At 34.5% G+C, this 27,995-nt stretch overlaps 1 protein-coding gene and 1 long non-coding RNA gene across 2 annotated transcripts; one reads left to right on the forward strand and one right to left on the reverse strand.

The window, feature by feature from the left end:
- Window positions 1–27,878, reverse strand: LOC123546532 (ornithine decarboxylase 1-like). The gene is made up of 12 exons (XM_045332889.2): window positions 27,712–27,878; window positions 20,718–20,846; window positions 19,291–19,449; window positions 15,742–15,838; window positions 14,854–14,930; window positions 9,777–9,949; window positions 8,796–8,933; window positions 8,124–8,289; window positions 7,149–7,308; window positions 5,495–5,625; window positions 4,732–4,943; window positions 1–4,222 (listed from the first exon to the last, which is right to left on the reverse strand). The coding sequence occupies exons 3-12, from the start codon at window positions 19,390–19,392 to the stop codon at window positions 4,045–4,047; spliced, it is 1,434 nt and encodes a 477-aa protein (XP_045188824.1). The 5' UTR covers window positions 19,393–19,449; window positions 20,718–20,846; window positions 27,712–27,878; the 3' UTR covers window positions 1–4,044.
- Window positions 9,974–14,438, forward strand: LOC128555726 (uncharacterized). The gene is made up of 3 exons (XR_008370298.1): window positions 9,974–10,984; window positions 11,798–11,891; window positions 12,406–14,438. It is a non-coding gene; the product is annotated as an uncharacterized LOC128555726 (long non-coding RNA).
- Window positions 27,879–27,995: the final 117 nt, after the last annotated feature.

Consider the following 27,995-nt stretch of genomic DNA (forward strand, 5'->3'; position numbering starts at 1 on the left):
TCACCCAGTGTTTTTTTTATTGGACGACGACAACAACAGCAGTACATACTGTATGAATGAGAAAAAAAAGTAAAATGTAAATACTGAACAACTAAAAAAAAAGCATAAGGCCAGGTATATTCAGCAAGTGCCCTCCGTTCTTATATATCCATTCCTTTCTAAAGAATCCCAGAGAAGATGGGGATAAAAAATAAAAGATGAAAAATATGTAATCTCCCTTTAAAATCATAAATGTTGGTTTAGTAGCAAATTAAAGCAAGCTAAACTTCTCATGACACCTTATTTTGTGTAAAACAAGAGGGCCATGATGGCCCTATATCGCTCACCTGTTATCATTGCACTTGAGGACAAGAAGGTCCTCAGAAAAAATATCTAAGTCCAAAGGACAGGAACAACAAAGGGAAGAAATTTAACCAAAAAGAAAAAAAAAATCTTAAAAGGTACAGATATGTCAAAATACACCTAAAAATTGGAGGTACCATCCATGTTGTACCACAGAAAAGTGGTCTCGGTTTTCCCTACGGCCAATAATAACAAGAGGACCACGATGGTCCTGAATCGCTCACCTCTTCCCACATGACCCAGTTTTGAGTATGACGTCGTTTTTTCTATTATTTGACATAGTGACCTAGTTTTTGAGCTCATGTGACCCAGTTTTGAACTTGATCTAGATATTATCAAGATACAAATTCTGACCAATTTTCATGAAGATCCATTGAAAAATATGGTCTCTAGAGAGGTCACAAGGTTTTTCTATTATTTGACCTAATGACCTAGTTTTCGAAGATACATTACCCTGTTTTGAACTTTACCTAGATATCATCAAGGTGAACATTCTCACAAATTTTCATGAAGATCTCGTGAAAAATATGGCCTCTAGAGAGGTCACAAGGTTTTTCTATTTTTATATCTACTGGCCTAGTTTTTGATCGCACTTGACCCAGTTTTGAAACTGACCTAGATATCATCAAGGTGAACATTCAGATCAATTTTCATGAAGATCAATTGAAAAATATGGCCTCTAGAGAGGTCAAAAGATTTTAATAATTTTAGACCTACTGACCTAGTTTTTGAACGCAGTTGACCCAGTTTCAAACTTGACCAAGATATCATCAAGATGAACATTCAGATCAACTTTCATACAGATCCCATGAAAAGTATGGCCTCTAGAGAGGTCACAAGGTTTTTTTATTATTTGACCTACTGACCTAGTTTTTTAAGGCACGTGACCCAGTTTCAAACTTGACCTAGATATCATCAAGGTGAACACTCTGACCAATTTTCATGAAGATCCATTCAAGGGTATGGCCTCTAGAGAGGTCACAAGGTTTTTCTATTTCAAGACATACTGACCTAGTTTTTGATCGCAGTTGACCCAGTTTCAAACTTGACCTATACATCATCAAGATTAACATTCAGACCAACTTTCATACAGATCCCATGAAAAATATGGCCTCTAGAGAGGTCACAACGTTTTTTCATTATTTGACCTACTGACCTACTTTTTGAAGGCACGTGACCCACTTTCGAACTTGACCTACATATCATCAAGATGAACATTCTTACCAATTTTTATGGAGATCCATTCATAAGTATGGCCTCTTGAGAGGTCACAAGGTTTTTCTATTTTTAGACCTACTGACCTAGCTTTTGACCGCACATGACCGTGTTTCGAACTTGACCTAGATATCATCAAGATGAACATTCAGACAAACTTTCATACAGATCCCATGAAAAATATGGCCTTTAGAGAGGTCACAAGGTTTTTCTATTATTTGACCTACTGACCTAGTTTTTGATGGCACGTGACCCACTTTCGAACTTGACCTAGATATCATCAAGATGAACATTCTGACCAATTTTCATACAGATCCCATGAAAAATATGGCCTCTAGAGAGGTCACAAGGTTTTTCTATTTTTAGATCTACTGACCTAGTTTTTGAAGGCACGTGACCCAGTTTCGAACTTAATCTAGATATCATCAAGGTGAACGTTCTAACCAATTTTCATGAAGATCTTTTGTAACATATGGCCTCTAGAGAGGTCACAAGGTTTTTCTATTTTTAGACCTATTGACCTAGTTTTTGACGGCATGTGACCCAGTTTCGAACTTGACCTAGATATCATCAAGATGAACATTCTGACCAATTTTCATGAAGATTTTGTGAAATATATGGCCTCTAGAGAGGTCACAAGGTTTTTCTATTTTGAGACCTACTGACCTAGTTTTTGATGGCACGTGACCCACTTTCGAACTTGACCTAGATATCATCAAGATGAACATTCTGACCAACTTTCATAAAATTCCCACAAAAAATGTGACCTCTAGAGTGGTCACAAGCAAAAGTTTACGGACGGACGGACTAACGCACGGACGGACGGACGACGGACGCTGCGTGATCACAAAAGCTCACCTTGTCACTATGTGACAGGTGAGCTAAAAAATAAAGTTCATTTAAAAATAACAATGACATGATGTATAATGCCCAAAAAAAGACAGATTTTGTTCGTTTCAAATATTTTCATGAGAACATTTTTTTTTTTTTTTGCTACAGAAACAACATTTATGATAATAAAAACATCATGTGCTTATTGTATCCTAATGACATTCTACACAAAATAATAACACTATCATGTATATTTTCCCTTGTATGAAGATGTTCTAGACAATAGTTCTTACGTTTATACAATATCCAACATGAATTGTGAAGTGTATCCCACAGTATTTCTACAAAGCTATGTTCTAACAAAACAACCCAATGAATTTGAATTGATGAAAAAATGAAATGCTTTTTATAACCATTACCACTACATTTCAATGTTTCGCTGATATTCTGAAGCTTGTTTTTAAGAGTGTAAAATAAAACCCATCCTGGACTAAACCGATCTTCAGTTAATTTTTTATGAAGTGGACAAAACCTCTTCCATTGTTCTAACTCCGGCTTACATTTTAAGGCAGACAAAATCCTCTCTCACAAAAAAATTAAGGTAGATGAAACCCTCTTGTGATTTTGAAAATGAAACCCTATTGTCATTTTGAACAAGTAGGATAAAACCCCTACATTTGTTCTGTTGAGTTGTAAAATATTCATGAAAGGAATTTTGTCCTACCTGCTTAAAATAGGTGGGGAAGTTTTGTCCAGTGGTCAGGGTTTTTTTTGTCTCCCTTGAAATTTTAAGAGGGGTTTTGTCCATTGTTCTATGTCAGGGGTTTTGCCCAAGAGAGGTTTTACTCCAGCTCCATTGTCACAAATGATTTAAATGGTTCTTGGTTAACTGATTAGATCACAAATTTGGGACCAGGAACATTATACTGCTTTCTGTTCATGATATTATTCTGATAAGTTTTCAGTTTTGTTAACATAGATAGTTTCTGTTATGATGGTTATATACAGACATACTGTTCATATATTCTGTGTACACAACAATGTTCTAATGACCCCATAGTAATATCTTTCTTATCTAAATACTACATTTGTACATCAATGAATACAAAATTTGGATAAAAGGAGTTCCATCCAGATTTGTGAAAAAAAATCCAGATTGTGGTTCATTATGTTAACAATCACTGTTTTCAATACCACCGAAAAAGTCCCATCTTTTTTTAGATCTTATCCTACACACTTTTGAAGTATCTGCTTTATGGTGGGGTAAAACTTTTGTGCACAGTATACTGCAAAACAGGATAAAGACCTGTCATACGATATTTGCAAATGCCAAAACTGATTCAAAATTCCACTTCGATGGATCCCATTTATTTCTTATAAATAAAATAACATATCATATTGACTAGCTCTGTACTTCGAAATTAAAAACTGTGAGGCAATACATTTAGGATGATAATTATTTACCAAAATCAGAGAAACCATCAGCATTGTAAATCTATCCTGTTATTGCAGTATTCTACTAGGTGGAAATGGATTTGAAATGTGATACAAAATGTCAATTTAGTAGAAAAAATTACACATCTAAAGAAATGAAAAAAGGAAGTGAAGAAAAACTCTTGATTAAAAAATGAAGTCATATCGTGCAAATTCAGTGTTTCAGTGATCTCCGATGTCGCCAACAACGAAGCCTTCCTTGAACGAGGATGGCAGAATGTCGTCTAGAAGGTTCGGGATGCACGGATCCTGCAGACTGTACCCAGTCTTCATGTGGGGTACCTTACATATGGGGATGCCACCTGAAGCCTTGTGGTGTGATTCTGTGTATACCTGGTTCCTGGAATCATTTGTAAAACATAATAAATGAATATATGGTAAAACTGTTTAATTTTATGGGCATGAAAATTTCTGGTTTTGCTTGAAAGGCTATTTTGTGGTGACATCAATATGTCCATTTCAACTTTTGAACATAAAACAAATGGGAATTTACTAGTTCATGGGATTAAAATTCATGGATTGATTCAACTTAAATATCCATGAAAATTAGCTCCATCTCACCTACATCCCCACAATCAAGAATAGTAATTATTTCGCATGTTTTTCATTTATAGGTACTTGTGAAAAAAACTTCTGTTCAAACATTATCTAATGCTTAATATAGTCAGATGTCAAAATTACCATCTAGATACAATATAGATTAATTTTGACTTAATACTACGGAATATACAGTGTCACTGAAATTTTCAGATAAAAGGGAACCAATGGATTTTCTGGTAAAAACATCCCTGAAATCATATTGAATTTCATGAAACAATTTTTCTTTTTCTTCTTGGCCTGTAAGCTTACCATTGTTCTTCAAGGCAGTAGTAGACTTTAGCTGGTCCCTGCATACCATTGAAACTGGAGGCAGCCGCCACAGTGTAGGCGCCCATGTCACAGAAGTAAAACCATTCCCCTACCTCGTGCATGGGTAGCTGCACGGACTGAAGGATGCAGTCTATACCATCACATGTCGGACCCCAGATACTGCTCTCGTAAGTCATTTCATCTTCGCTAGACTGGAAAGTCAACAAGTATATTGTAATACTGAAACAGATATCACCAAAATGTATCATGCATAAAATCCTGAAAAAAAAACCCACACTTTTCCCAGCTTTTCTTTTATGGTGAAGGAAGGTCCAAGGTGACTCTCACGGCCGGTGAGTTACTGGTACTGTGTTTGAACCAATAATTTTCCGTAAACCAGCTGGACCATCCTGACTTGCCAACATGAAGGATTCTACATCCTAAGTAAGATTTCGAACCCACATCGGTGAAGGCAAGAGATTTGAAGCTGACAACCATAACCATTTGGCCACAAAGACCCCCTGACTAGAAGCAGCTAGTTACTTTTAGTTTTAATTTCATTTAATACCAGTTATTTAACATGGTTATTTCAGTAGGTCTGATGACTAGGAAGCCTTCAGTGAAGATTCAATCCAATATATGCAATAGTTACTGAGACAATGATATTGCATGCAGGGTGTGACAATGACGCCCGAGTGAGCAAAATAGCTGCCATTACTCTTCAAACTATCAAGCTTAAAAGACACATCCAGAGGTCACTCACCTTTAAGGTATTGGCTGTAACAGACTGGTGGTCAAACAGGATACAGTTGAAGGATCCGTACACGCCATCATTGACATAGTACATGATAGCCGGCTCATCAGAGAGTGTCGGAGCATCCATCAGTTCTCCATCTACAAATACATGTCATAAATATAAATGTAGATCTATAGATGGACCGAAATTTGTCCATTAGGAGCAGTTATTTGAACATCAAACTTTTTCATGGCTATAATAGTACTGTCAGTTAAACAATTGTATGGTACCTTATATGTCAATGTAATGCACGTTTACAAGTACAGACACTTGAGCTTGTAGCCCTGGAAAACCTTGCATTTGTTGTCATGAAATCAATACAAATATATATATGTAATAATTTTATCTTTTGTTTATTGTTTTTAATTATGGCGTTTCCATGGTAACAGTTGGTGTAGTCCTTTTGGTCGCAAGATTTGCTGCTCCTTCTGGGCCTTGGCGCTCCGGTTGGAGCAGCACTACCTTCGACGGATACACTAGACTCTGCCCATTGTTACCATTGGGGTATAAATACATTGATTTCGTCACACTTGTGGCAGAGTGTTATTTGGAAGTTTGGAAATTAAATATAAAACTTGTACCGAGTTGCTGTTATGTTACATATATATATACATCATGAGAGGAAACATTTAGAACTGAATTTATCACAGTAATTCTGCATACACCTGTAGTTTTTAAACTGTATTGGAAAACATTACTGCACAACTTCATATGCCTTTCATTCAACAAATACAGTATGGCATTTTAATTCATGTGCCTCAATCCAAAAATGTCCCTTTGATCCATAATGCACTTTTTGCTTGACTGGGTGTGTGTGTGTGTGTGTGGGGGGGGGGGGGGGTAAATGCTAAATTTCTATAATGAACCTGTCCATCTTTCAATTTGGACAGGACCATTAACTAAGGGGTGTTTACCAAAAAAGATACTGACTGAATGGCGAACAGTGCAGACCATGATCAGACTGCACGGATGTGCAGGCTGATCTTGGTCTGCACTGGTCGCAAAGGCAGAATCACTTGCCGCCAGCAGGCTAAGGGTTAACTAGCACTATTATGCAATCTGAATGGGTTACCTTGACCTTTATGACCTTACCAATACCAACCCTCATGCCAAGTTTGATGCTAATAGAGGCAATAGTTAAGACCATATTTAGTGATACAACTGTATTGAGAAAATCTGCCTTAAAACTTTAACCTGAATGCAACACTGTCACCAATGTCAGAGCTAGTACAATAGCCCTCCTAATCGTATTCTTCAGACAGTCAAGTTAGAAGGATAAAAGTTTTATCACAGAATGTTATGCTGCCTATTAAAAATTGGTATCAGGATGGTCTCGCAGGGAAAAAAAACATGCATGTATAATAAAATCTAAGATCACATTCCCAGTCAAATAAAGTGGTGCCACTTTATGGTTTCATGAACCAGATGACCTCACCTTGATAAAAGATAGAAATATTCAAAAATTTATTTGTTATAATAATAATCATGGAGGTCTAAACTGATGTGGCAAATGTTAAATATGATTTTCATAAATTAACAACCTGTATGTAATAAATGCTAATCACCTATAACACTTTTTAAAAAATTTTTTGTTTGGCAAGTCAAGTGTGTTATAACTTACTTTCACCATGTTGGTCCCTTGCAACCACACGTTTTGCAATGACGTTGACACCGAGGGTGAATGCAGAGGCAACCATGTAGCGACCAGGCTCGGCGATGATCTCTACTCCCTCGTCAGCAGGGAAATACTTGTCTAGAGCCATGTTCACTACATTAGTTATCTGAATAAAGACAAATTTGATACATAAATGACTTCACATTAATATCTTTTGTTTACATCTACCAGTGTTATAATGAAACAAATACAATGCATATGCTTTTGATTAAAATTCTTATATAGAGGATATTGGTTTGTTTCAGTGTAAGATAAAAAAAATCTTTCACCAGTGATGCAACATTTTCATGAGTGGCAAAGGCAATGTATGTAGAGTTCATGAGTGAAATATATTTTGATCTTACATGTAAAACAAACAAATTTTCTTTTTATTTCATGTTTTTACTTATAGTTTCTTACCAGTGAAAAATATATTTGATACTTTTCCTTGTGAAAATACCAGATATATTTCACTCTACTATTTTGATAATTCACTGAAAAACATGTTCATATTCTCACTATCAAACAAGTAAAGACAAAATTGCAACTTTTCAGGTCAACAAATCCACGAGGCCTAGAGCATGCCTCCATCTGGAACATGTAAAGCCACTCTCCTTCCTCAAGCCAGCTGTATGGGTTTGTTACTTTTGTCATTTGACTTTGAGAAGGCTCCAACCATCAGTAGCAAGTTATAAGATCACAGAAACCTAAAACTTCTTGGTTACAAATTAGGGCCATCTTTGTAACGACTTTGGATTACAAGCATGCTGAGTAGTAGAAGATTTAAAAGCAACATACAGAAGCCTAAACCATCGTTTTTATGCAAAGTCATACATTCTTAAAGTTAAAACCTGGTAACAGATTGTGGGGGAAGGCAAAAAGGGGATCAGTTCTGATAAATCCAAAAAAAAGCCTCAAAACAATTTCAAGTTAATACTGTACCTCATGGAAGGTGATGGGAGCATCCTCTTGTCCTGGATATCCGCCTCCAATGTCTAGCAGTTGCATGTTAAAGCCCATCTCCACAGCGAGGTCAAATACCCCACGGGCCTGCTGAATGGCAACAGCGAAGGCTTCAGCCTCACTGCATCCACTGCCGACATGGAAACTGAAACACCATCATGTAAATATCATATACTAATTACGGTGATATACTTGTTACTGCAAATGCACTGTTTTCACACTTCTTTCATTTTTTCTCTCGTTATCTATGCTCAATGTACTTAGTATTTAAGATTAGAAAAACAATTTTTGTTAGACTGGGGTTGTTTTTTTTTACCCTGATCCTAAAAGTTCAAGAATTTAGCTAAGTGGCTAGTCGTACTGATTACTCCTTGTGACTTTTTTGTACCAATTTTCAAGTTAGCTGCTGATTGTTTGTCATATCTGTTTCGTACCTGGTTAGACCCAATGTAGAACGCTTTCGTTATCTGAGGTCAATTAAAGACCTGCTTTAGACTGGAAGCTGAAATTTATGGCAACAGGTATATGCCAGATAATGCTAAAATTTCACACCCTCATTCTCTGTAGGACAAAAATGAAACTTTCACTCATTGTTTTGCTGAATTATTGCCAGAAGTCTGAAGCTAAAATATAAACTGTAAAGCAACTTACCTGATACCCATGATATTGAGGCCAAGAGCCTGTGCTGTCTGAAGGAGAGGAAGAGCCTTGGATGGGTGACATCCAAACTTTATACCAAGCTCACATTGTACCTTGAAATTGCTGGGAGGCAGGATCCTCAACACCAACCTGAGGGTAAAAAAAAAATCCATATCTTTGTATACTATCACAGACTTTTGTCTAGGAAGAACAATTAGTAGACAGTAGTAAAACTAATTTCTTCTTTGGCTTCTCATCCTAGTTCACTGAAACATTTCAAACTTTTACAATCTCTTTTTTTGCTGGGTCAGAGGACATTGTTGCTGCGTTATAGCCATACAAACATATAAAAGGCATGAAAACTTTCCCTAATCACTACGTGAAACACAAAGAGATTTTTTTTTAATAACATTATCAGCTGCCAAACAGGTGAAGAAAGGTTATCTCCCTTGGCTTAACTGAGAAATGTGGAATTAACTTGACAAACAAGTCTATATAAAATGATACATGAAATTCAACTCATTCACATATCAAGATTTAAGGTAGTGGCCTTGAAATGGCAGCTGGCATTTCAAGGCCATTACATACCCTTGTATGCCATTTTGGCATTCTGTAGCAGCTAACATTATTTGTAATTGTACATGGATTTTTATAACAGCCAATAAATAATGAAATTTCATAGATGAAAAATCAAAAGGAAATTGCAGATTGGGTCATTTCATGTCTATTACCTTAAATTTAAGATATATATATTAAAACATTGTAACTATGAAATAATTTACTTTCACAAAAAATGCAATTCCGCAGTTTTGTCTAAAATGGCTTTTTCATGACGATATGAATTCCTGAACTTTTCAAGATAAAAAGAGAACAAGCTATAAATTGTGTTCATTTTGAGTTTTTATTGCCTGGACTGATGCAGCCAAGAAAACCACAAAAATTACTACCCCAAAAATATTAATTATTTAACAATACCTGATATTAAACACTTACTTGGCATCGGGATACAGAGCCTTGACTTTATGAAGCTCCGCCTCATTGTCAAACGTCATCAAAGCCACATCCTTCTTTGCTGCATATTTCAGCATAGACGATTGCTTGCATGGATTGGCATATACAATGCGTGTAGGTGCCACACCAATCTTAAGAACCTTCTGTATTTCTGCCTAAAATGTAAATAATTTAAAATTACACATACTGTAAAATCATTGAATTTCGTGGGCCTGAAATTTCGTTGTTAAGGTCAAAACGGCAATTTTGTGGGGATATGAACTTTTTAACATAAAATAAATGAAATTAGAGATTAAATTTCGTGGATTGACTCGACCACAAGATCCACGAAAATTAGTCCCCCATGAAAATTAATGATTTCACAGTATAAAAATTTAAATCAAACCATATTTGTAGCATCCCATAAAGAGAGTGACATCAATTCAGAACAGTTTCATGAATGTAAGCAAGATTTATCACAAACTTCTAATCACATAAATAGTTCTTCAATCATATGCTAACAAGAGCTCGTAGAACACGAAATGCCCCCCTTGATGCATTCAGTAATTGCACAAGGAACAGAAATTATTTGTTATTATTAAGTTTCTTGATCCTAAGCCCAAGCATTCTGAAGTTATCATCCTGAAATGGCTTAACTGTTCCAGGTCACTGTAACCTTGACCTTTGACCGACTGACCTCAAAATCAATAGGGGTCATCTGCTGGTCATGACCAACCTCCCTATCAACTTTCATAATCCTAGGCTCAAGTGTTCTCGAGTTATCATCCGGAAACCAATAGGTCTACATACCGACCAACCAACCTACAGACCGACATCTGCAAAACAATATGTGACGCGCCATGACATTTTGGGTCCAAATTCGGCGTTGCGTCATTTGAGAAAACATCGATTAAAGTTATGTCACAAAAAAAAATGGTGGACGTTACCACGTGTTCGCGGCAATTGATGCATTTCTTGTTTTCAATAATACTCTACCTTGCCACAAGAAAAAAATGAAGTGACATTTATAAACATTTCCGTGTTTTGCAATTCCGTTTCTTTAAAACAATTAAATGATTGATAATTTATCGCCCTTTGAATCGACACGCCATTTGTAAACATCGAAGGTCGCGGAGAAAATGAAACTACCAAAACAATTATTTGATGATTTATTTCGATTGTATAAAGAATGACAGTTAGCGAATCTCAAGGTAAGTAAGTATTTAAGCGATATGTAGTGTTAAAAATATTATTTGAGTTCATATCGACAGTTTTGTCCGATATCTTTTCCAAAAATAGCCCGGATTTGACACTAATGACAGACTGAGGTAGATTTAGCGCAGTTCACATTTTATTTACAAGTGTCAATATATTGTAGACTATATTTTATTTACTAAATCTGCCATGAATTCAACTTTTTTAAATCGGTTTTGACTCTTATTCAGTAGAATCTGTATGCAAGACAATTACAAGAAGTATTCAGTAGAATCAGTATGCAAGACAATTACATGAAGACCTTGTGACTCTGGTGCCAGACAAAATTACAAAAGTCAGTCATAATATTTAGTTACATATTAAAGTTAAAGCCCTGATCATTTTATAAATATAGCCATGCCATGAAAGTGACTGATAAGGAATAGTTGAAACACATCTATTGTCAGCTTCAACCACTAATTTCTTACATGTAATGTCAAATCAGTCCATACATTAAACTTCTACAAGGCATAAATATTGTTTTTACTTGGGAAGAGAGTTTTTTCCAAAGTTTTTCATGTTAAATTTGCATACTGTTCACTTGGCCGTTATTTCTGGATTCCTCACCATTCTGTACTGTTCTGGGCAAGTGACTAAAAACCACTTAGTAAAATAAATAAACTTTAGATACATTTTTTGAAAGCCTTGCCAGGAATTCAAACCTATTACACTTTTTATAGAAGTCTTTGTGCTAAATATGTACTGAGCTAACTGCCCAGGGCATTTTTATCTCACATTTCAGCCTTTTTCAGTATTTATTCATTTTACAGATCAACCACTGAGGATTGTTTGGCTTGATGCAATGACCTTAAACAGTGAAATGATTTTCCAGGAAGGTCTATACACAAGCTGGATTTTATGGGGGTTTGTAAATTTCTTCATACATTTTTACAGTTACTATACTGCTATTCTAAGAAAGATGAAGACATTAAAGTAGCATAAACATAAATGATCTATTTCATTCATAACATTTTATGAAAAATGATTTTGATTACAGACCCATTCAACAAATATGTGTAATATATTAAGAAGTGAATAAGTAATGACATACAATAATTGAATATATCATGTATGTATTTTTTCATATTTTCAAAATTATTTTTACAGTATTTGTGTTTACATTAAGTTTGATTGCATGAATTGTATGTCTAGTCTGTAGGAATCTTAGCTAGTTTATGTATTCTTGAAAAAACACTTTTTCTGCATGAATACTGTAAGATTCTTGGATGAGTTTATACCTATCAAATCTGCTTTCAGTCAGCTTTTAACAAAAAGACTCTCTTAAGCTTGAAAAGATGCTTTACAGTCTTATATTCTGTAACTTTATACTAATCTTATTAAAATGAAGTTCTAATGTTGATGAATTTTTGTTTTGCAGTGATGAAAGAACTATGAATATGTAAATGGGAATAAAACAGAAGGAATTAATATGTTTTACTGATCATCCAGCTGAAATCATGCCTGTGGAATAGAGTGCTTGTCACAAATACTGATAAGAGCAAATAACTCCATATTGCACAAATAATGTCATGTTTCCTGCCCTCATGACCTGAAAAAGTTACAAATTCTAGTTCAAATTACAGATGTGTTTCAAGAAAAAGTAAAGCTTAGTCAACTGTGAGAAATATTGGGTAAAAGTAGTGTTTTGATGTCATGACAGCTGTGAAGTTGTTTGAGAAGCACTATCCTAATTGTTCTAACAATACAGAATTTAACTTATAAAATTTCCAAAACTGCATGCATGAAATAGTAAGACATGTCTGTTGAATGAATCCTAGTTGTTTCAAAACTACAACATGTGTGACATTAAAGCACAACCTTTGGAGGAAACATTTTTACAGTCAAAACTGCCTTGCCAGTGTGAGTGTAGGAAGGATTTTTCCAGAAATGGCAGAAAACTACCAATATAGAAGAAAATATTTGTTACTGGCTGAATATAATATATTTTATTTCAAGAATCAATCATGTTAATCCATGGTTATAATTGTGTTAAAAGATATTTTTACATGACATGACCTTTGCAGAAGTAGCTATTTTTTTGCAAAACATTGTGAGTTGCCATGGTAACACAAATTTGACTTAAATTTAGATTTGTTTGATTATGTAAACATCATGTGTTTTGTTTATATTCTGCTAATCAGACTATGTTCTGCAAGAAAATATCTTTTATGTGTAACCATCAACAAAACATGTCATAACACAAATCTGCCATAAAATGGCAGAGCTGTAATGCAGGTAGGCATATCAGGAAAATATGTAGTTCTGAAAGACAAGTTATATTACATAAAATGATGTTTGTTTTTTTATAAATGATCATAATTGACCATTTGTGGTGTAAAACAAATGTATACTGAACAGATGCTAAATGAATGTTCTGATTCTTTCTGGAAAATTTACAAAAAAACTACTATTTTAAGAAAATAGTGCATTGTTGCCATGGTAACATTGATTTAACTTTTAAATTATTTTGGATATCATCATATGTAAACAGCAACTTTCTTGTTTATATGTTATATATGTTAAGCTGTATTATGTTAGTGAATATATTTTCATATGTAATAATTGCATCAACAAAGCACTATGTTATTACACAAGCCTGCCTTAAAATGGCAATAGTTGTAACTAAGAGAGGTGTATCTGAAAATTATGTATTTCTCAAACCATATTACATTAATTTTCACGGAATGATGTCTACTCTCTTACTTTTAAATAAGAAAACAGACAGCATTTGATGTAAATATATGAAAAAATACTTCCAATATTCAATTTATTACAAAGAAATTGCCAAAAATGTTAGTATTTTTGTAAGAAAATACCACATTGTTGCCATGGTAATGTTAGTATTTTTGTAAGAAAATACCACATCGTTGCCATGGTAATGATTCACTGATCAGTATATCTAAGTCTTTTGAAATTTTAGCAAACTCACAGTTGATAATAACAGTGTAATAATTATATCTTCTTGCCTGATTTTCTTTCTTACTGTTTAATAGATAAGGTGTCTATAATGATAAGATAAATGTCCTAGTTTTTGGGATGTTGTCTAATTTGATATCAAATAAATTCTGTATCTTGTTCAAAAGAATGTCATAAAACAGTTGTCTGTAAACTGTTAGCACACTAGAAAAAGTTAATTGTGTATTTATTTCACATTCTATGTATTGTTTTTGCTAGATTCATCAAGAGACTGTTAAAAAAGAGGTTAAACAACAGTGTTGCTATAGAAACGATTTTTAGAACATAAATATTTTTATACTGCATGAAAGAAAGAGACAAAAAGAAATACATTCCATTAATTGCATGTTGCTTTTGTTATTTTATCATGTATTTTATCTTGATATTATTTAAATATGGTGTTATTATTAAGATATACTGCCTCAATTTTGATACAGTTAGACAAAAACATGGTGTCCGAAAAGTGGTAATATCTCCATGACAACGACTGATTTTCATTGTCAAATTGAAGATTTCTACTCAGAACGGGTCAGTCTGTCATATTAGCCCAAAACCCCATTTTTGATCAAAATTGCATTTGGACCCAAAATCTCATGCTCTGTCACATATACCCATCCTTCTTTGAAGGGGGGCGTAAAAAGGGATATCTACGTTTCAGACGAATTGCATTTCATCAAGTAATGGAACAGTTAAAGTACTGATCTCTTTACCCCCTGCTGAACTGGCATTAATCAACTTCTATATTAAAGAACTGACCTACTTTACCACACTGTTTAATAACAGAAACACAATTACTAGAACTGACAACAGAAGCTCACACTATTCACATATAAAATCTGAATAGTAAGATAACTTTGACAAAACTACCTACCTTGCTTGCGCAGTCAAAGTTGGCGCCACAGTCGGCAAGAACTTTCAACACAGCATAATCATCATTGCATTTTACAGCTGAAAAAAAAAAAACAGTATGAGTACATTTTTTTTTTCGCCTTGTGTTTTTAAAACAAGATCATTACGCACCACACTAGCATCAGTTTTCAAGACCTGAAGATAAAACCCACAGGCAGCAATGTTCAACATGTATACATAAATTCACAGGCCTGAGATTTGGTTTGGAATCAAAAGCTGAAAAGTCTTTATTTAAATAGTTCTATACAGTCATCGTGGAAATCAAAAGCTGAAATCAGGAAACATAAGCCGGATTCATGATAACATGAACATTTTCTGTTTTACAGAATGTATATTAATTAGTTTTACACTGTACTTGGAATTAATTGGTTTTAATGACAAGCAGAACCATCACACTTTAGACACAATTTCACCAACATACACTTATTATACTATTTTTAATTTGACAATGTCAGGATGTGATGGCAGTACCTGTTAATTTTTTTCTTCTCTTTTACTAAGAATTTAATAGGCTCTCCTGAATTTTGTGGTCATTATTATTGATGACACACGTCAAATTCCTTTATGTAGCCAACTGCAGAGATTTTGTCCAGGAATATTAATATGTGCAAAACTGAGAATTTTGTAAATTATCCCTCTCCTCCACCCATCTATACCCAGCTCCCCAAAAAGCTTTTAAACAATAACAGAAGACCCCAGCCAAAAGATTCCCTCACAAGAAACCTCTCACGAAGGCTGAACCAATAGCAATGAGGTGCAAGGTTCGAAGTCAGTGACTTTAACCAAGCGGCCAAAGATAAGAGGCATCATTTTAGTTTTGCAAAATAATTAATAAATGCTGCTAACTTACCATAAAATGGCTTCACTCGTGGCAACATGCGCTCCCATTGCTGGTACTTGTGAATGATATCACCAAGGTCACAGATTATAAAGGTATCATCTCGATCCTTAAAAACAAAAGTAATCCTTCTGTTAATATAATAACTCTCAGCTACTTAAAGCCAAAACAGACATATTAACATATTTACGACAACAACTCTTTCTTGTTTTTAATTACTACAGACATACATTGTACATTTTGTGGTACCACATATATCGAACCTTAACCCTTCCCCTGCTAAATTTCTATAATGAACTTGTCTATCATTAAAAAAAAAAAATATTTGGGCAGTACCATTTGTCATTTGAAGGGGTGTTCACTGAAAATTTACACATTAACTAGCGAACAGTGCAAACCATGATCAGACTGCACCGATGTGCATGCTGATCTTGGTCTGCACTAGTCGCAAAGCCAAAATCACTTGCCGCCAGCAGGCTTAAGGTAGTTCTGCACGTTTGGATCAAAATTATTTCTACAATGTAGAATTTGATTAAACTCTGATTTTTCAAAATTCAGAACATACCTAGAAAATTCAGCAAATAAAATAGACAGGGTTGTGTGCATGATTTTTTGCTAGACTGATTTGAAAAAATAGGGACCTCACGCAATATTTCATAATGGGAGTCTATGGGAAAATCATAACTTTCATAACATTTTCGCGAACAGAAATTTTTCTACAATGTAGATTCTGATGAAACTTCTCAGTTGTAAATAAAGACATGGCCTATAACTTGATGAAATAAAATGTTTGGTTCGTGTGCTTATTTTTGATATATTTGACCATGATTAAAGAAAACCGGACATTTCACGCAAATTTTAAAACATAATTTTTAATTATTTAAAGTGTGATATGTTTTAATATCATATTTTGACTTAAGAAATACAGCAACAGTGCCATTGTAATGAATTTACTCACAGGTTGCGATTAATTCTTAAAAGGGTTTTCATTTCCGTACGCCGAATCCAGTCTTTAATCTACGTTTTCCGGCAAAATGAGGTTACGCCATCACTTCCGGTTTATCAAACGTGCAGAACTACCTTAAAGTTAATCTTATAAAGCAATGCTGTGCTGACAGTCTTGTGCTTTGAATGCAGAGATCATAAGTCAGATCCCGGGGTGAGGCAAAATGTTCACAGTCAACTTTATCTCTGAAGTCATTTGTCATCTATCTCTGATTCATTTGGAGTAGAAGAGCAGTTGATACTGGTATGAAGTCTCTGTAACATACACTTATCCTTGCTAACAAAAAGGGTTTAAACCCAAATCAAACGGGCATGAGAAATATTAGTGACCATTTCATAAGATCAATGGCAGAGTGTTTTGCTTTGAGTGATGGAGGTCGGAGTTCAATCCCTTGCTGCAGCACACCAAACATGTGAATAGCTCCTTTGCAAGACATCCAGTAAAATGAGTTAAACCAAGAGACATAGTTAGCCCTGTTCAAAAATCTATAACAAGATATCTTGTTTAGCCACATTTATAAGAGCTTAAAGCCTTTGTTGATCATGTTGTTTGCTGATATCATATATAAAAGTACTGCAATGTAGAACAGAGTCCCCTACTGAAGGTGACAAATTATCTCACCTGCAGCATAACCTAGTCCTCTGATATCTGTCAATATGTTACTTGTATATATAATAATGTGCTATATATATATACAAATGTTATTACAGTACATACAATATTTGAATTTAAATTTGCATATATCTGAAAGCATGCTGTTGTCAACTCCTTTTAACATTTGTTGACATAATATTATATAATTGTTTAAGTATCATTTCATTTTTGTTTGAATTGGGAAAAATGTAACAAAATACTTCAAGTTATTCTGAATAATTTGGGAGTAATTCCGAAGAAAATAAACAATATTTTTTTCAAAATCTGGTTCATATGACAGATCAGCTTGTTATGTTGAATGTTTATACAAAGTTATCTAAATATCAACGTGAGGATAAAAGTTACCGACTGGACAAGAAAATGACCAAATACAATTTACCTCCAATGTGACCGTAACTTTTCAGCAAGAGGTCTGGGTGTTTCGCATGACATATCAACTCATTATGAGGAACATATGTGCCAAGTGATATTTAAATCCCTCCATGGATGACAAGAGTTTAATATGGACTGAATACAAAACAGGCCCTTTTCATACAAAATTAACATTCAACATCAAAGTGTGACCTTGACCTTCCAGGTTACTGGTACTGATGATAAACCCGGACAGATGATCAAGTCGAACACCTTGAAAATATTCGATTGCAATCGGTTATTTATAAAATTGAACCAAAGAGCTATAAAAATAAATAGATTGGCAACTTGAAAGGCATATAGAGCAAATCTCGCCAACCTCCCGTGACAAAAAAACGAGATCTCGTTTACCGGAAGTGGCGCTTTCTCCACGCGCCATTTTGTTTGCGAAAGCAATTTTTCATCGGTAAAATAATTATCACCGTATGACCACGCTTCTTTCGATGGCAAAAAAAAAACGTGTACCATTTCACATTAAACTAATTTTGTTTTAGAAGCTAACGTGTATTTTAAATGTAGTTTTAAAGGTACACATTGTAACTCCATGCTCGCTGATGTTTGTTTTTAGTAAGATAACGCCGAATCACGCTATGACACGAGCTCACGCGAGATTACAGCCAGTTACCATTCTGTGTATTTTATACTTCTTTGATTGAACACACCATCTAATAGTTTCCACTTACAACACCAACTGGTGTAAACAAAAACAAAATTGGTAAATATTCTGTATAAATAAATGACTTTCATAAATTTGTATAAAAAATATTTATTCAAAATTACAGGGGAAGAGGGTGTTTTTTTGTGCATGCTCACTGTCGAAACATGAAGACCTGACATTTGTTAACTTTTCATTACTTGATCAGGAATGACTGTTGCAGCTTTTTGGGGAAAGTTTCAATATAATAATACCAAGAAAATTTTGTAAATGACAAAGGGTTCGAATTTATCATCTGTCAACGTTCATAAAGTCCCCTTTTTACATACCCCTTCCAGGCCCTCACTTCATGTGAGTTTGCTTACTAAATATAAATTTGAATTATGTAAAGTTTTCAGCAAAAGTTAAGCTTTATTTTGATACCGACCATTGATTTCAATTTGCAGAAATAAAAAAGTTACAGGTAAAAAACCTCATTTTCTGTTCGGGTTAATCATCAGTACCAGTATGGGAAATATTTGTACCTAGTTATATTAAAATTCCTTGATGGTTAGTTGAGTTACAGAATGGACAGGAAAAAACAACCTGCAGACCTTCGACCGCCAAGTCAGATATTGAACTTGGAGCATGGGTTCTGGTTTGGCACACTACCTTTGTGTTTTGTTATGGGGGACATTAATTTTGTGCCAAGTGTAATGCAATATTAAAATCTCTTGTTGGACGACACAATAAAGGCCCGAACATTTGTGTGGAAAGATGGAAAGACCAACAGAAAAGCGCAATCCTATAATCTCAGGAAATAGCTATTGTGTTTCTTACTTTATCTTTGACTTACCTCCCTTTCAAAAAGCTGAACCTGCTCTTCAACTATTGCCTGAGTTGGTTTTCTAAAGGGTAGTAACTCTACTGAACACTGATTTCCAATATATGTCTTCATTTTTGTCAAAGATTAGAGCTGATAGAATAGTCAGAAATGATTGGATATATAAGCACTCTGAAAAAAGAGAGCAAAATTAATAATAAAGTATTCAATGACAAAATCCTTGCAACAATATCCAGCAAATTCCAGTCAGAAATTAAGACACAATAATGCATTTTTTATATAAAAAAAACAACAACGCAGAAACATATTTCCAACTTTATCAATATCATTCTGTTATTTATTTTGTTGGGTTTAATGTCACACCAACACAATTATAGGTCATTCGCAACTTTCCAGCTTTGATGGTGCAGGAAGACCCCAGGTGCCCCTCCGTGCATTATTTTGTCACGAGCGGGCACCTGGGTAGAACCGCCGACCTTCCTTAAGCCAGCTGGATGGCTTCCTCACATGAAGAATTCAACACCCCAAGTAAGACTCGAACTCGCATCGATGAGGGGCAGGTAATCTGAAGTCATCGACCTTAACCACTCGGCCATGGAGGCCCCACAATATCATTCTGTTAATTCAGGTCACTAGACAGGTTATAAATAAAATATCAGGCAATGGAAATTTATTCTGACCATGGAATTTACAGATTGAATGTTCCTTGTGAAGTCTTTCCAATGGTTTCAGTTCTGATATTCCTGACTTGAGAGTAACCTTGATATTCTAAACTTATATATGTAAATTCATTCTCTTTAAAGACATTCAACAATACTATCATACTTCAAAGGGTAATATCTGATTGCAGAACTGATGAATTTTAATCTTCAGGAAGGTTAATTTCTACTATCAATTTACTAACTTCTGTTAATTAACATTACAAGAAAGCGTTCCATTTTCCTAACACATCACGGCTGCAGACTTGCTTCAAGTCCAAGATTTAGTGTGATCCCTGCTTCAGGAGCAACCGCACAAACAATATGATCAACTGACAGTACTATAAACTTAAAGGCTCTAGATGCTTATCTTTAAAATGTGCTGCATATGCAAAATATGCAAATAAGGGAGAGGACATGATCCACATTGACTCATATTTTAGGTCCCTTTTTCCTCTTTATATGCAGTTATAGTTTCGTCAGTATTTTGCAACTAAGAATGATCAATTGAATATTTGGCCAGAAAGTTAAACAAACTAATCAAATTAAGTGTATAATACCATTAAAAGGCTTGAAAGAGGCATAATTTAAAAGAACTCACCAACCAGCTTTCTTTTTATGATAAAATTACAAGCACTGTGGCTCTTCAAAATTCTATAACTTTTTTAACAGAATAACATGTCATGTGAATAAAATCTAATGGTCCATTTACATAAGCCATTAAAGTGATAAGTTACATACCTGGCCTTCGAGAACACTTGCTGTTAACCGATGTTAGCTGGGATCCCAGGGCGGATCTGCGTTGAAGTTAAGCTTCCCTAGTGGAAGAAACCCCTCCGGGACTTGTGTGAAGAATACGACCCTTCCGCCCTGAAAAAAAACATACATTACATGTATTTCGTCTTGCCAACCATTGAAAAAAATTCCAATTTATTCTACAGATTTTTGTTGATTTCCTATTAGTGCAAAAAGGTATCCCAAGAAAACATCCATTCATTTAAAAACTGTATAAAAATTAAAATAGCCCACCTGAGGTATAATATGCATGCAGATTACATCCTTGCAAAATCATATGATTTCATCATAGATAAATTTAACAATCCCATGTGATTTCATGCAAAATTGTCTTTCAACATGTTAATGAAAACCACAAGCATTTTTCTCTTGTTTTTTATCATGCTGTAACAATCTTGTATTTCAAAGAAATCTACATTCAATGTTAAAAATCAGTGCACGAGATATTCTCCCTCAGTAAAATTTGGAAAGGAAAACTTAAGACCTAGAAGATATTATTTTTTGTAGCAGTTTTTCATAATTAAAAATAGACCAAAGTTGCCGGGTGATGCCCTGGCTCTCAGGTCTTTTAAATCCCCATTCTTTGATGTATCACAAATTCTACAGGCTAGATTCATGTTTTTGATTATTTTACTCTTTTTATTTTTTTGAAAAATTCGGGACATTAATTTCAATTGTGGGAAAATTCTACAGCTCAATACAATGAAGATTTAGCCTTATTTGACGAGTGTTGTAATTTAGTGAAAATTTACTCACACAAAAATACCCGATTCAGTGTTATCATACATTTTGCTCTACATCTTGTTATCTTTTACCCCCTAGTATGTTCATAGCATTACAATCATGTCATACTGATATTTTCATTCATGACAAATTTCGAAGGTCATGACCTTTGCTGTTATACAATCGTATGACCAAACGAAAGTGGCATGCATTGTGAACTACCGTGTCATAATCACATGCTTTAAGTGTGACACTCAAAACTAAATAAATGACTGAACTCAAATACTTCCTAATCTTAATCTTTCAAGTCTTGATAAAAATCTATTTTGCATCACAAGTATTCTTAGGAAAGATATTTTAAAACATGACTTTAAAAGTCTGACATAAAGTCTAACACAAATTTAAAATTGAACCAAAAGTTTATAAAAGAACTTTAATATCTGAAGAATTCTGGTGAAAGACATAGCCCTGTTGCTGTTTAAAAACACTAAGATGTCATAAGTCAGGTGCCCATCCAGTCAACAAATGTAATTTGTCCCTTCATCTTAGAACACTTTCAATATGCTGGGGCATCAGTGATGATCAGGCACTGCCTGTTTGTGCCTGCTGCCACTAGGGTCCATTTCAGAAATACAGATCATCTCGACAGGGTGACCGGGATCAGATTGCAGTTGTACTCACTTTTCCTTTGATACCAAGGCCCACAACAGGGTTCTAGATTGACTTGGCAGTCAAACCCTCTACTTCTACTTGCCCATTCTTCCCAATTGAGGGTTAACAGACACAACCAAATTGAATTCAAAGTATTTTCAAAGTTTGAAAAACAAATAACTTACTTTAACACTATATTTCATTATTCTCTGCCCATTTTTAGTAATTTTAAGCTTCCAACAATGATAAACATATCCTATAGACGGTTCTATGTCTGAATAATCCAGTAACAAACTACAAAATGTTTGCATTTCAGTCAAGTTTTTAAAGGTTACCAGACAGAAGAGTAGACTTGGTAATTAATTTCATGCACATTTGTCACTACCTTGAATAATTCATTGTCTCAAATCAAATAAATGACAAAGACCAACAAAAAAGTAAAACATTATTTTAATTCCTTTACTACCATTATTACACAATACACAAATCTGTCTGGACAGCAAGCTTGACTACTGGTATATGAAAATAATGGCAATAGATGGTGAAAACAATGAAAACAGGGGTGGCGTGATAAAAATGGCCCTAGACTGCACATCTGAAACTCTGGGGTGGGGGCAATGACTTTTGATGAATCATAAAAGTTTTAAAAATGTTGGTAGAGAATCACCAAGAATATCTGTGATTAAGTCAGTAGTTTTTTTTTTCTAACAGGATGAAGGGAAACGAGGCAATGGCCTCCTGCAGACATCTGGAATAATTTGAACAATATTTGTTTTGGGGGCTACCCAATGATCATTTCTTTGAAAATAGTTCTTTTTGAAGACATTTCTATTTTTAGCACTGGCAGACGCATAATTCAGCTAAGTCCAACCATCTAAACAATTCTAGAATTGTGAATTCAATTCCATCAAATGGATTCACAGGGGATGCTGTTTTGAAGAAAACTTTGAAGATGACAACAGGTGGTGAAAAATAACAATGGCTCAGTAAGAGCATTATTGCCCTCAGGTGGACTAAACATCTGAACATGGAACTAACAGGTCATTCAAGAGGATGCAGACTGAAACCCCTCTTCAGCCATGTCCGTGTCTCCTCATAAAACATCAGAGTTTATATTTTCTAGCGTCTTTTATACGACTTGAGCATGAAATATATGTCACAAACTAGCAAACTTGTGCTGTTAAACAATTTAACCATGTTAACACTACAATTTAGCTTAGAAAAATTCTACATGGCATTATTCATCTGCGAAATGAAAAAAGTAGTAAAACTTTGAAAACCTTAAAAACTGGAAACTAAAAGGGAAATATGCACATTTCTCCGAAATGATCCGAAATTGTCAGTTGTGAAATTCCTATGGAATATTTGATAGCAAGCAACTTCAATATGTAGAGTAACTGTGCTTTAACCCTTATCATGCCAGTGTAGATCATGATCAGCCTGCACATCTGTGCAGTCTGATCATGATCTGCACTGTTCCCCATTCAGTAAGTATCTTTTTGGTAAGCACCCCTTTTAACAGTTAATGGTACTGTCCAAACTGAAAGACAGACAAGTTCATAATAGAAATTTTGCAGGGTAAGGAAAAAAGAATTTTTTAGGTAACAGCTTGTAAACACAACTTGAATCAATTGAAAAACAATGTGTGTACTGCAGGCTCTGACTATCCTATGTATACCAAAAATAAAAACAACAAACATAACATACAGATGAAAGTGTAAAATAAATTGTTTATAACATCTGGTACTTTTGCGAGGCCAAAATTTTGCCAACACTAAAAGCAGCTTAATAAACTCAGGTAATTTTCACTATTTTTAAAATATAAATAAAATAATGCTTTATCACTGTAACAGTGATTTTTTTTCCCTTTTGGGAAAAGGTCCAGTACCGGGTAAATTGGGAAAAATAGCGGGGTTTTTACTCAGATTGCGAATTTTTATAGTTAATTAATAACATCATTTAGAATGCTTCTTCCTTTAATTCCATGTAAATATCATCAAACAAACTGTTTGAATGGTTCAATCATGGTGAATGTCAATGCAACTAAGTTTTCCTTCTGCAATCATCAAAATGCAAACTTAATTTGGTCATTTGGGGAATTTTTGGATGATAATTGGGAAAAAAGATTGCATTTTTCAATTGGGAAAAGGTCCTTTAGGGGTACTTTATAAAGAAGGAAAAAAATCGCTGTCACATTCAAAATGTAACATGATATTTCTAAGTAGAACAGATTTTCTGTATTTAGTTTGGTATATTTTAACGGCAGAGTAATATCCCAAATGGACAGGCTACTTGGTGATAACAAGCTTGACTCTCAATCCACAGGTCCGAGGAACGAGGATTATACACTGGGCATGTTAGAGAACCAGGCTGTCTACATGTATTCCAAAACAGCTTGGCTAAGCCTGGTGGATATGGTAAAAAGTGTCCTCTTAATTGAATGATCTCAACAGATTTTAGTACGGCTAGAAGGACAAGTAATATGCTAAACTGTTACTAACTTACTATGCCATCATACAGTGCACAAAAACTATATTTTTCAAAATTTGTTTTAAATTGGTGGAGTCTGACTGGAAGTTTTCGTTTCCTTGACTATGAGAAAGGTTCATTTTAACCTTTACCCTAATGGACTGGTCAGGTCCATCATTCAGTTTGGGTAGTACCACTTACTATTCAAAGGGGTGTTCACTGAAAATTTACTGACTGAAAACCGAACAGTGCAGACCATGATCAGACTGCACAGATATATGTAGACTGATTTTGGTCTGCAATGGTCGCATGCCACCAGCAGGATAAAGGTTAAATATGTACAAACACAATTACTAATTAGAAGGATGCATAAGTGCCCATCAAGAAGTTTTGTACAGCTTCATTGAGCAGATACTTTTGCAAATAATCTGACTTGCTAGGGCAAGTTTTAAGTGGTCGTTGGTCACCTACATTTGTAATAAAAACTTCATTTCATGAGTAAACACATTCTGTTTGGATTTTAAGTGGCCGTTGAATAGAATAGTGTTTATTTCCAATGAAAGGACCTTTTTGAGCATAAAATTATATTCCAAATACAATTACATTACATTTTAAACTAAATGAGACTTATATGAGATATTTGGTGTACAATGTACCTGGGACAAACAGCTATCATATCAATGGATCAAACTGAAGTTTGCATATAGGGAAAACATGCATATAAAAAATGTAATTCTTTTTGCAAGCATTTTAAATCTGTGACCTTATTAACTCATCACAGTTCTTTCTTTCACAAATCATGGTTGTACAAGTTTATTTTGCCTTTTAATGAATGCCAGGGGTTATTAACAGATTATATTCATACAGTCATGCTTCCTGCGCATGTTGACAAGTACCTGCTGCAATACCGATGAGATTTACTGCATGTACTGGGTGTTTTGGTAATCTATAATAAGATGGTATCTATTTACGACAGTGTTTCAAAAGATTATGTGAATATTTAGATTTCCTATACTCGACAAGTTTTAGAATGTAGCAAAAACACTAGAATTCGGATTTTTTTTTTAAATTGCACATCCTGTTTGTTTTAACAATAATTGTTAGAAGCTGTAATTAATGATCATAGAAAACAAAAATTAATCCATTTCCATAAGCTAATCTTGTAATGTAACCATGCAATGTTAATCAAGAGCACCGCCTGCAGATGGCAATGCTCGTTTGTAAGTGATTAACATCTCATCTGTAAGTGATTAACATAAGGCAATATGCAAGAAGAGTCTTGGTTCTTGACCTTCATACTCACCTTTTGGTCAACAAAACAAGAGCTGTCGGAGGACAGCAACGCTTGACTGCTCAACAGTCTTTTCAATTGAATGAATACAAAAGTTGAAAATGGGGCATAATTTCATAAAATTGCAAAACCTGGTTATGGAAAATGTACAACTGCATATCAGCTGATGAGAGTGGACAAGTACTGTGAAATCATTAATATTCGTGGATTTCGTGGTTGAGTCAATCCACGAAATTTAATCCCAACGAACAAGTAAAATTCCCATTCATTTTATGTTCAAAAGTTGAAATCCACGAATTCATTTCCCCGCGAAATTGCCATTTTGACCAAAACCACGAAATTTCATGCCCACGAAATTAAATGATTTCACAGTATGTGAAGTTTATATCCATTCTCATTAGTTGGTACTGAGATAGCAGCTTTTATACAAAAACTTTACCGAATCGGGATGTCGACATAGACACATGGGTGAGTCAAAATTATCCCAATAGGTTTACCTATTCTTTGAATCATCAAGCTAAAAACAAATAAAGTTTATAAAGTTTCAAAGCTGTAGTTTCAAGAAAAATGAACCTTAAAAGAAAATACCACAGAGCAAAAAAACACAGAAATAATACTATTTTTTTTACCTCATCTGAACTTGGAAGTATCTGCTGTCAAATAATGACCTTAAATAATGGAAGTTACTGCAGTGGAGAAAAAGGCTTTCTCCAGGCTCTTCTGAGCATTTTTTCTCTGAGCAAAAAAATATCTTTTGAAACATCTATATTGTACTTCAGTCAATTACTGACTATGACTGGGAGGCGACTTTTTGGGGACACTTGAATAATTAAGCTAGCTACTATTGAAAAACAAGATTAGTGCACAACATACTTAAATTAGATACAGTAGTACTATTTTACAAATTAAGGTTAAAAGACAGAAAAAACATGCATTTCAGAATTCCAAGTTGCGAAAAATAAGTCCATGTGATATTGTGTGAGGAAAGGGAATATGAAAGTTAAGGTTCCTAGATTCCAATAGATACTGGTGATCTAAAGAAACAATGGATAGATGGATTTTATTTAACATTACCAGGGATGTGAATTTTCTCCTTGCTGGTACAGTAAAGTTCGCCACATTTCTATAAGGCTTGTAATTCCTTAATCATGAGAGAAACACAATCTCGATTTAGTTAAATCACTTTTTAGTGTTTTAGCAGCATTGAAGGATTAAAACAATTTAAACTTATGCTTTTCTTTAGTATTTTAGATCATAAATTGCTGAATATATTGAACTTCTTGAGTATAAATAACAGTGACTGAAGGAAATCGCCGATAAAATTACATATTCAAAATATTTCATATTCAATACGTCTCTAATCCGAATGGCACACTGCACATTTTTGTCAGGGTTGCGGATTCGCTCCCGCTGTGGGCGATCTTGTGCTTTTTTTGGTCAAATATAATATTTCCAATACTTTGGTATTCTTTTTAATGGTATACATTTGTAAACTCAAGATAAAAAATAATGTATTCAAATACAATGTTATACTATTATTACATAAGCTAAAAATAGTGGCTGATATATGGTGGGGTGGGAGGTGGTGCAGATAATTTGATCTCCAATTGTCTGTGCTCTGCACTCTTTCAATTTCATACACCAAAAGCAAGCCTTTTTGATAACTTGTAATTAAACAATATAAACTGAACATTGTTAGGCCTACATTATCTGTATTATTAGAATACCTAGGCTAAAGATATCACGTGGGTTAAGTGTGATAAAATACCTTGTCAGACATTTCCATCATTTGTCAGCAATATTTACCTGTTTGGACTCTACCGACCCCTGAATTCTTCTTTCCTTTGTCGACGGAATTTTGCTAGGTGTGTGGGAACACCAAATAACATAAATATTAAAGAAAATACATTAAATTCTGTAGAGTTTTCTCTGTGGTTGTGCACCATACAAAATGCTTGTCAAAATGACCGATTCGTAAGGTAGACCTTCTTTTGCAGCTAAGCAAGTATCGTAGCTAGGAATATTAATGAGGTGGGCGGAGTCAGGTAAAGGGTTTCAAACAGCTAAATCAGTAAATCTTTGACGAGCTT

The sequence above is a fragment of the Mercenaria mercenaria genome, chromosome 3, assembly GCF_021730395.1.
Source record: "Mercenaria mercenaria strain notata chromosome 3, MADL_Memer_1, whole genome shotgun sequence".
Taxonomy (NCBI): Eukaryota; Metazoa; Mollusca; class Bivalvia; order Venerida; family Veneridae; genus Mercenaria; species Mercenaria mercenaria.

Excerpts from the sequence above, each read along its gene's own strand:
- LOC123546532 (XM_045332889.2), bottom strand. The coding sequence starts at position 19,392 with ATGAAGACATATATTGGAAATCAGTGTTCAGTAGAGTTACTACCCTTT. Across the intron at positions 14,931-15,741 it reads ACGAGTGAAGCCATTTTATG|CTGTAAAATGCAATGATGAT; the intron begins GTAAGTTAGCAG and ends TTTTTTTTTCAG. Across the intron at positions 4,944-5,494 it reads TTACAGCCAATACCTTAAAG|TCTAGCGAAGATGAAATGAC; the intron begins GTGAGTGACCTC and ends TTGACTTTCCAG.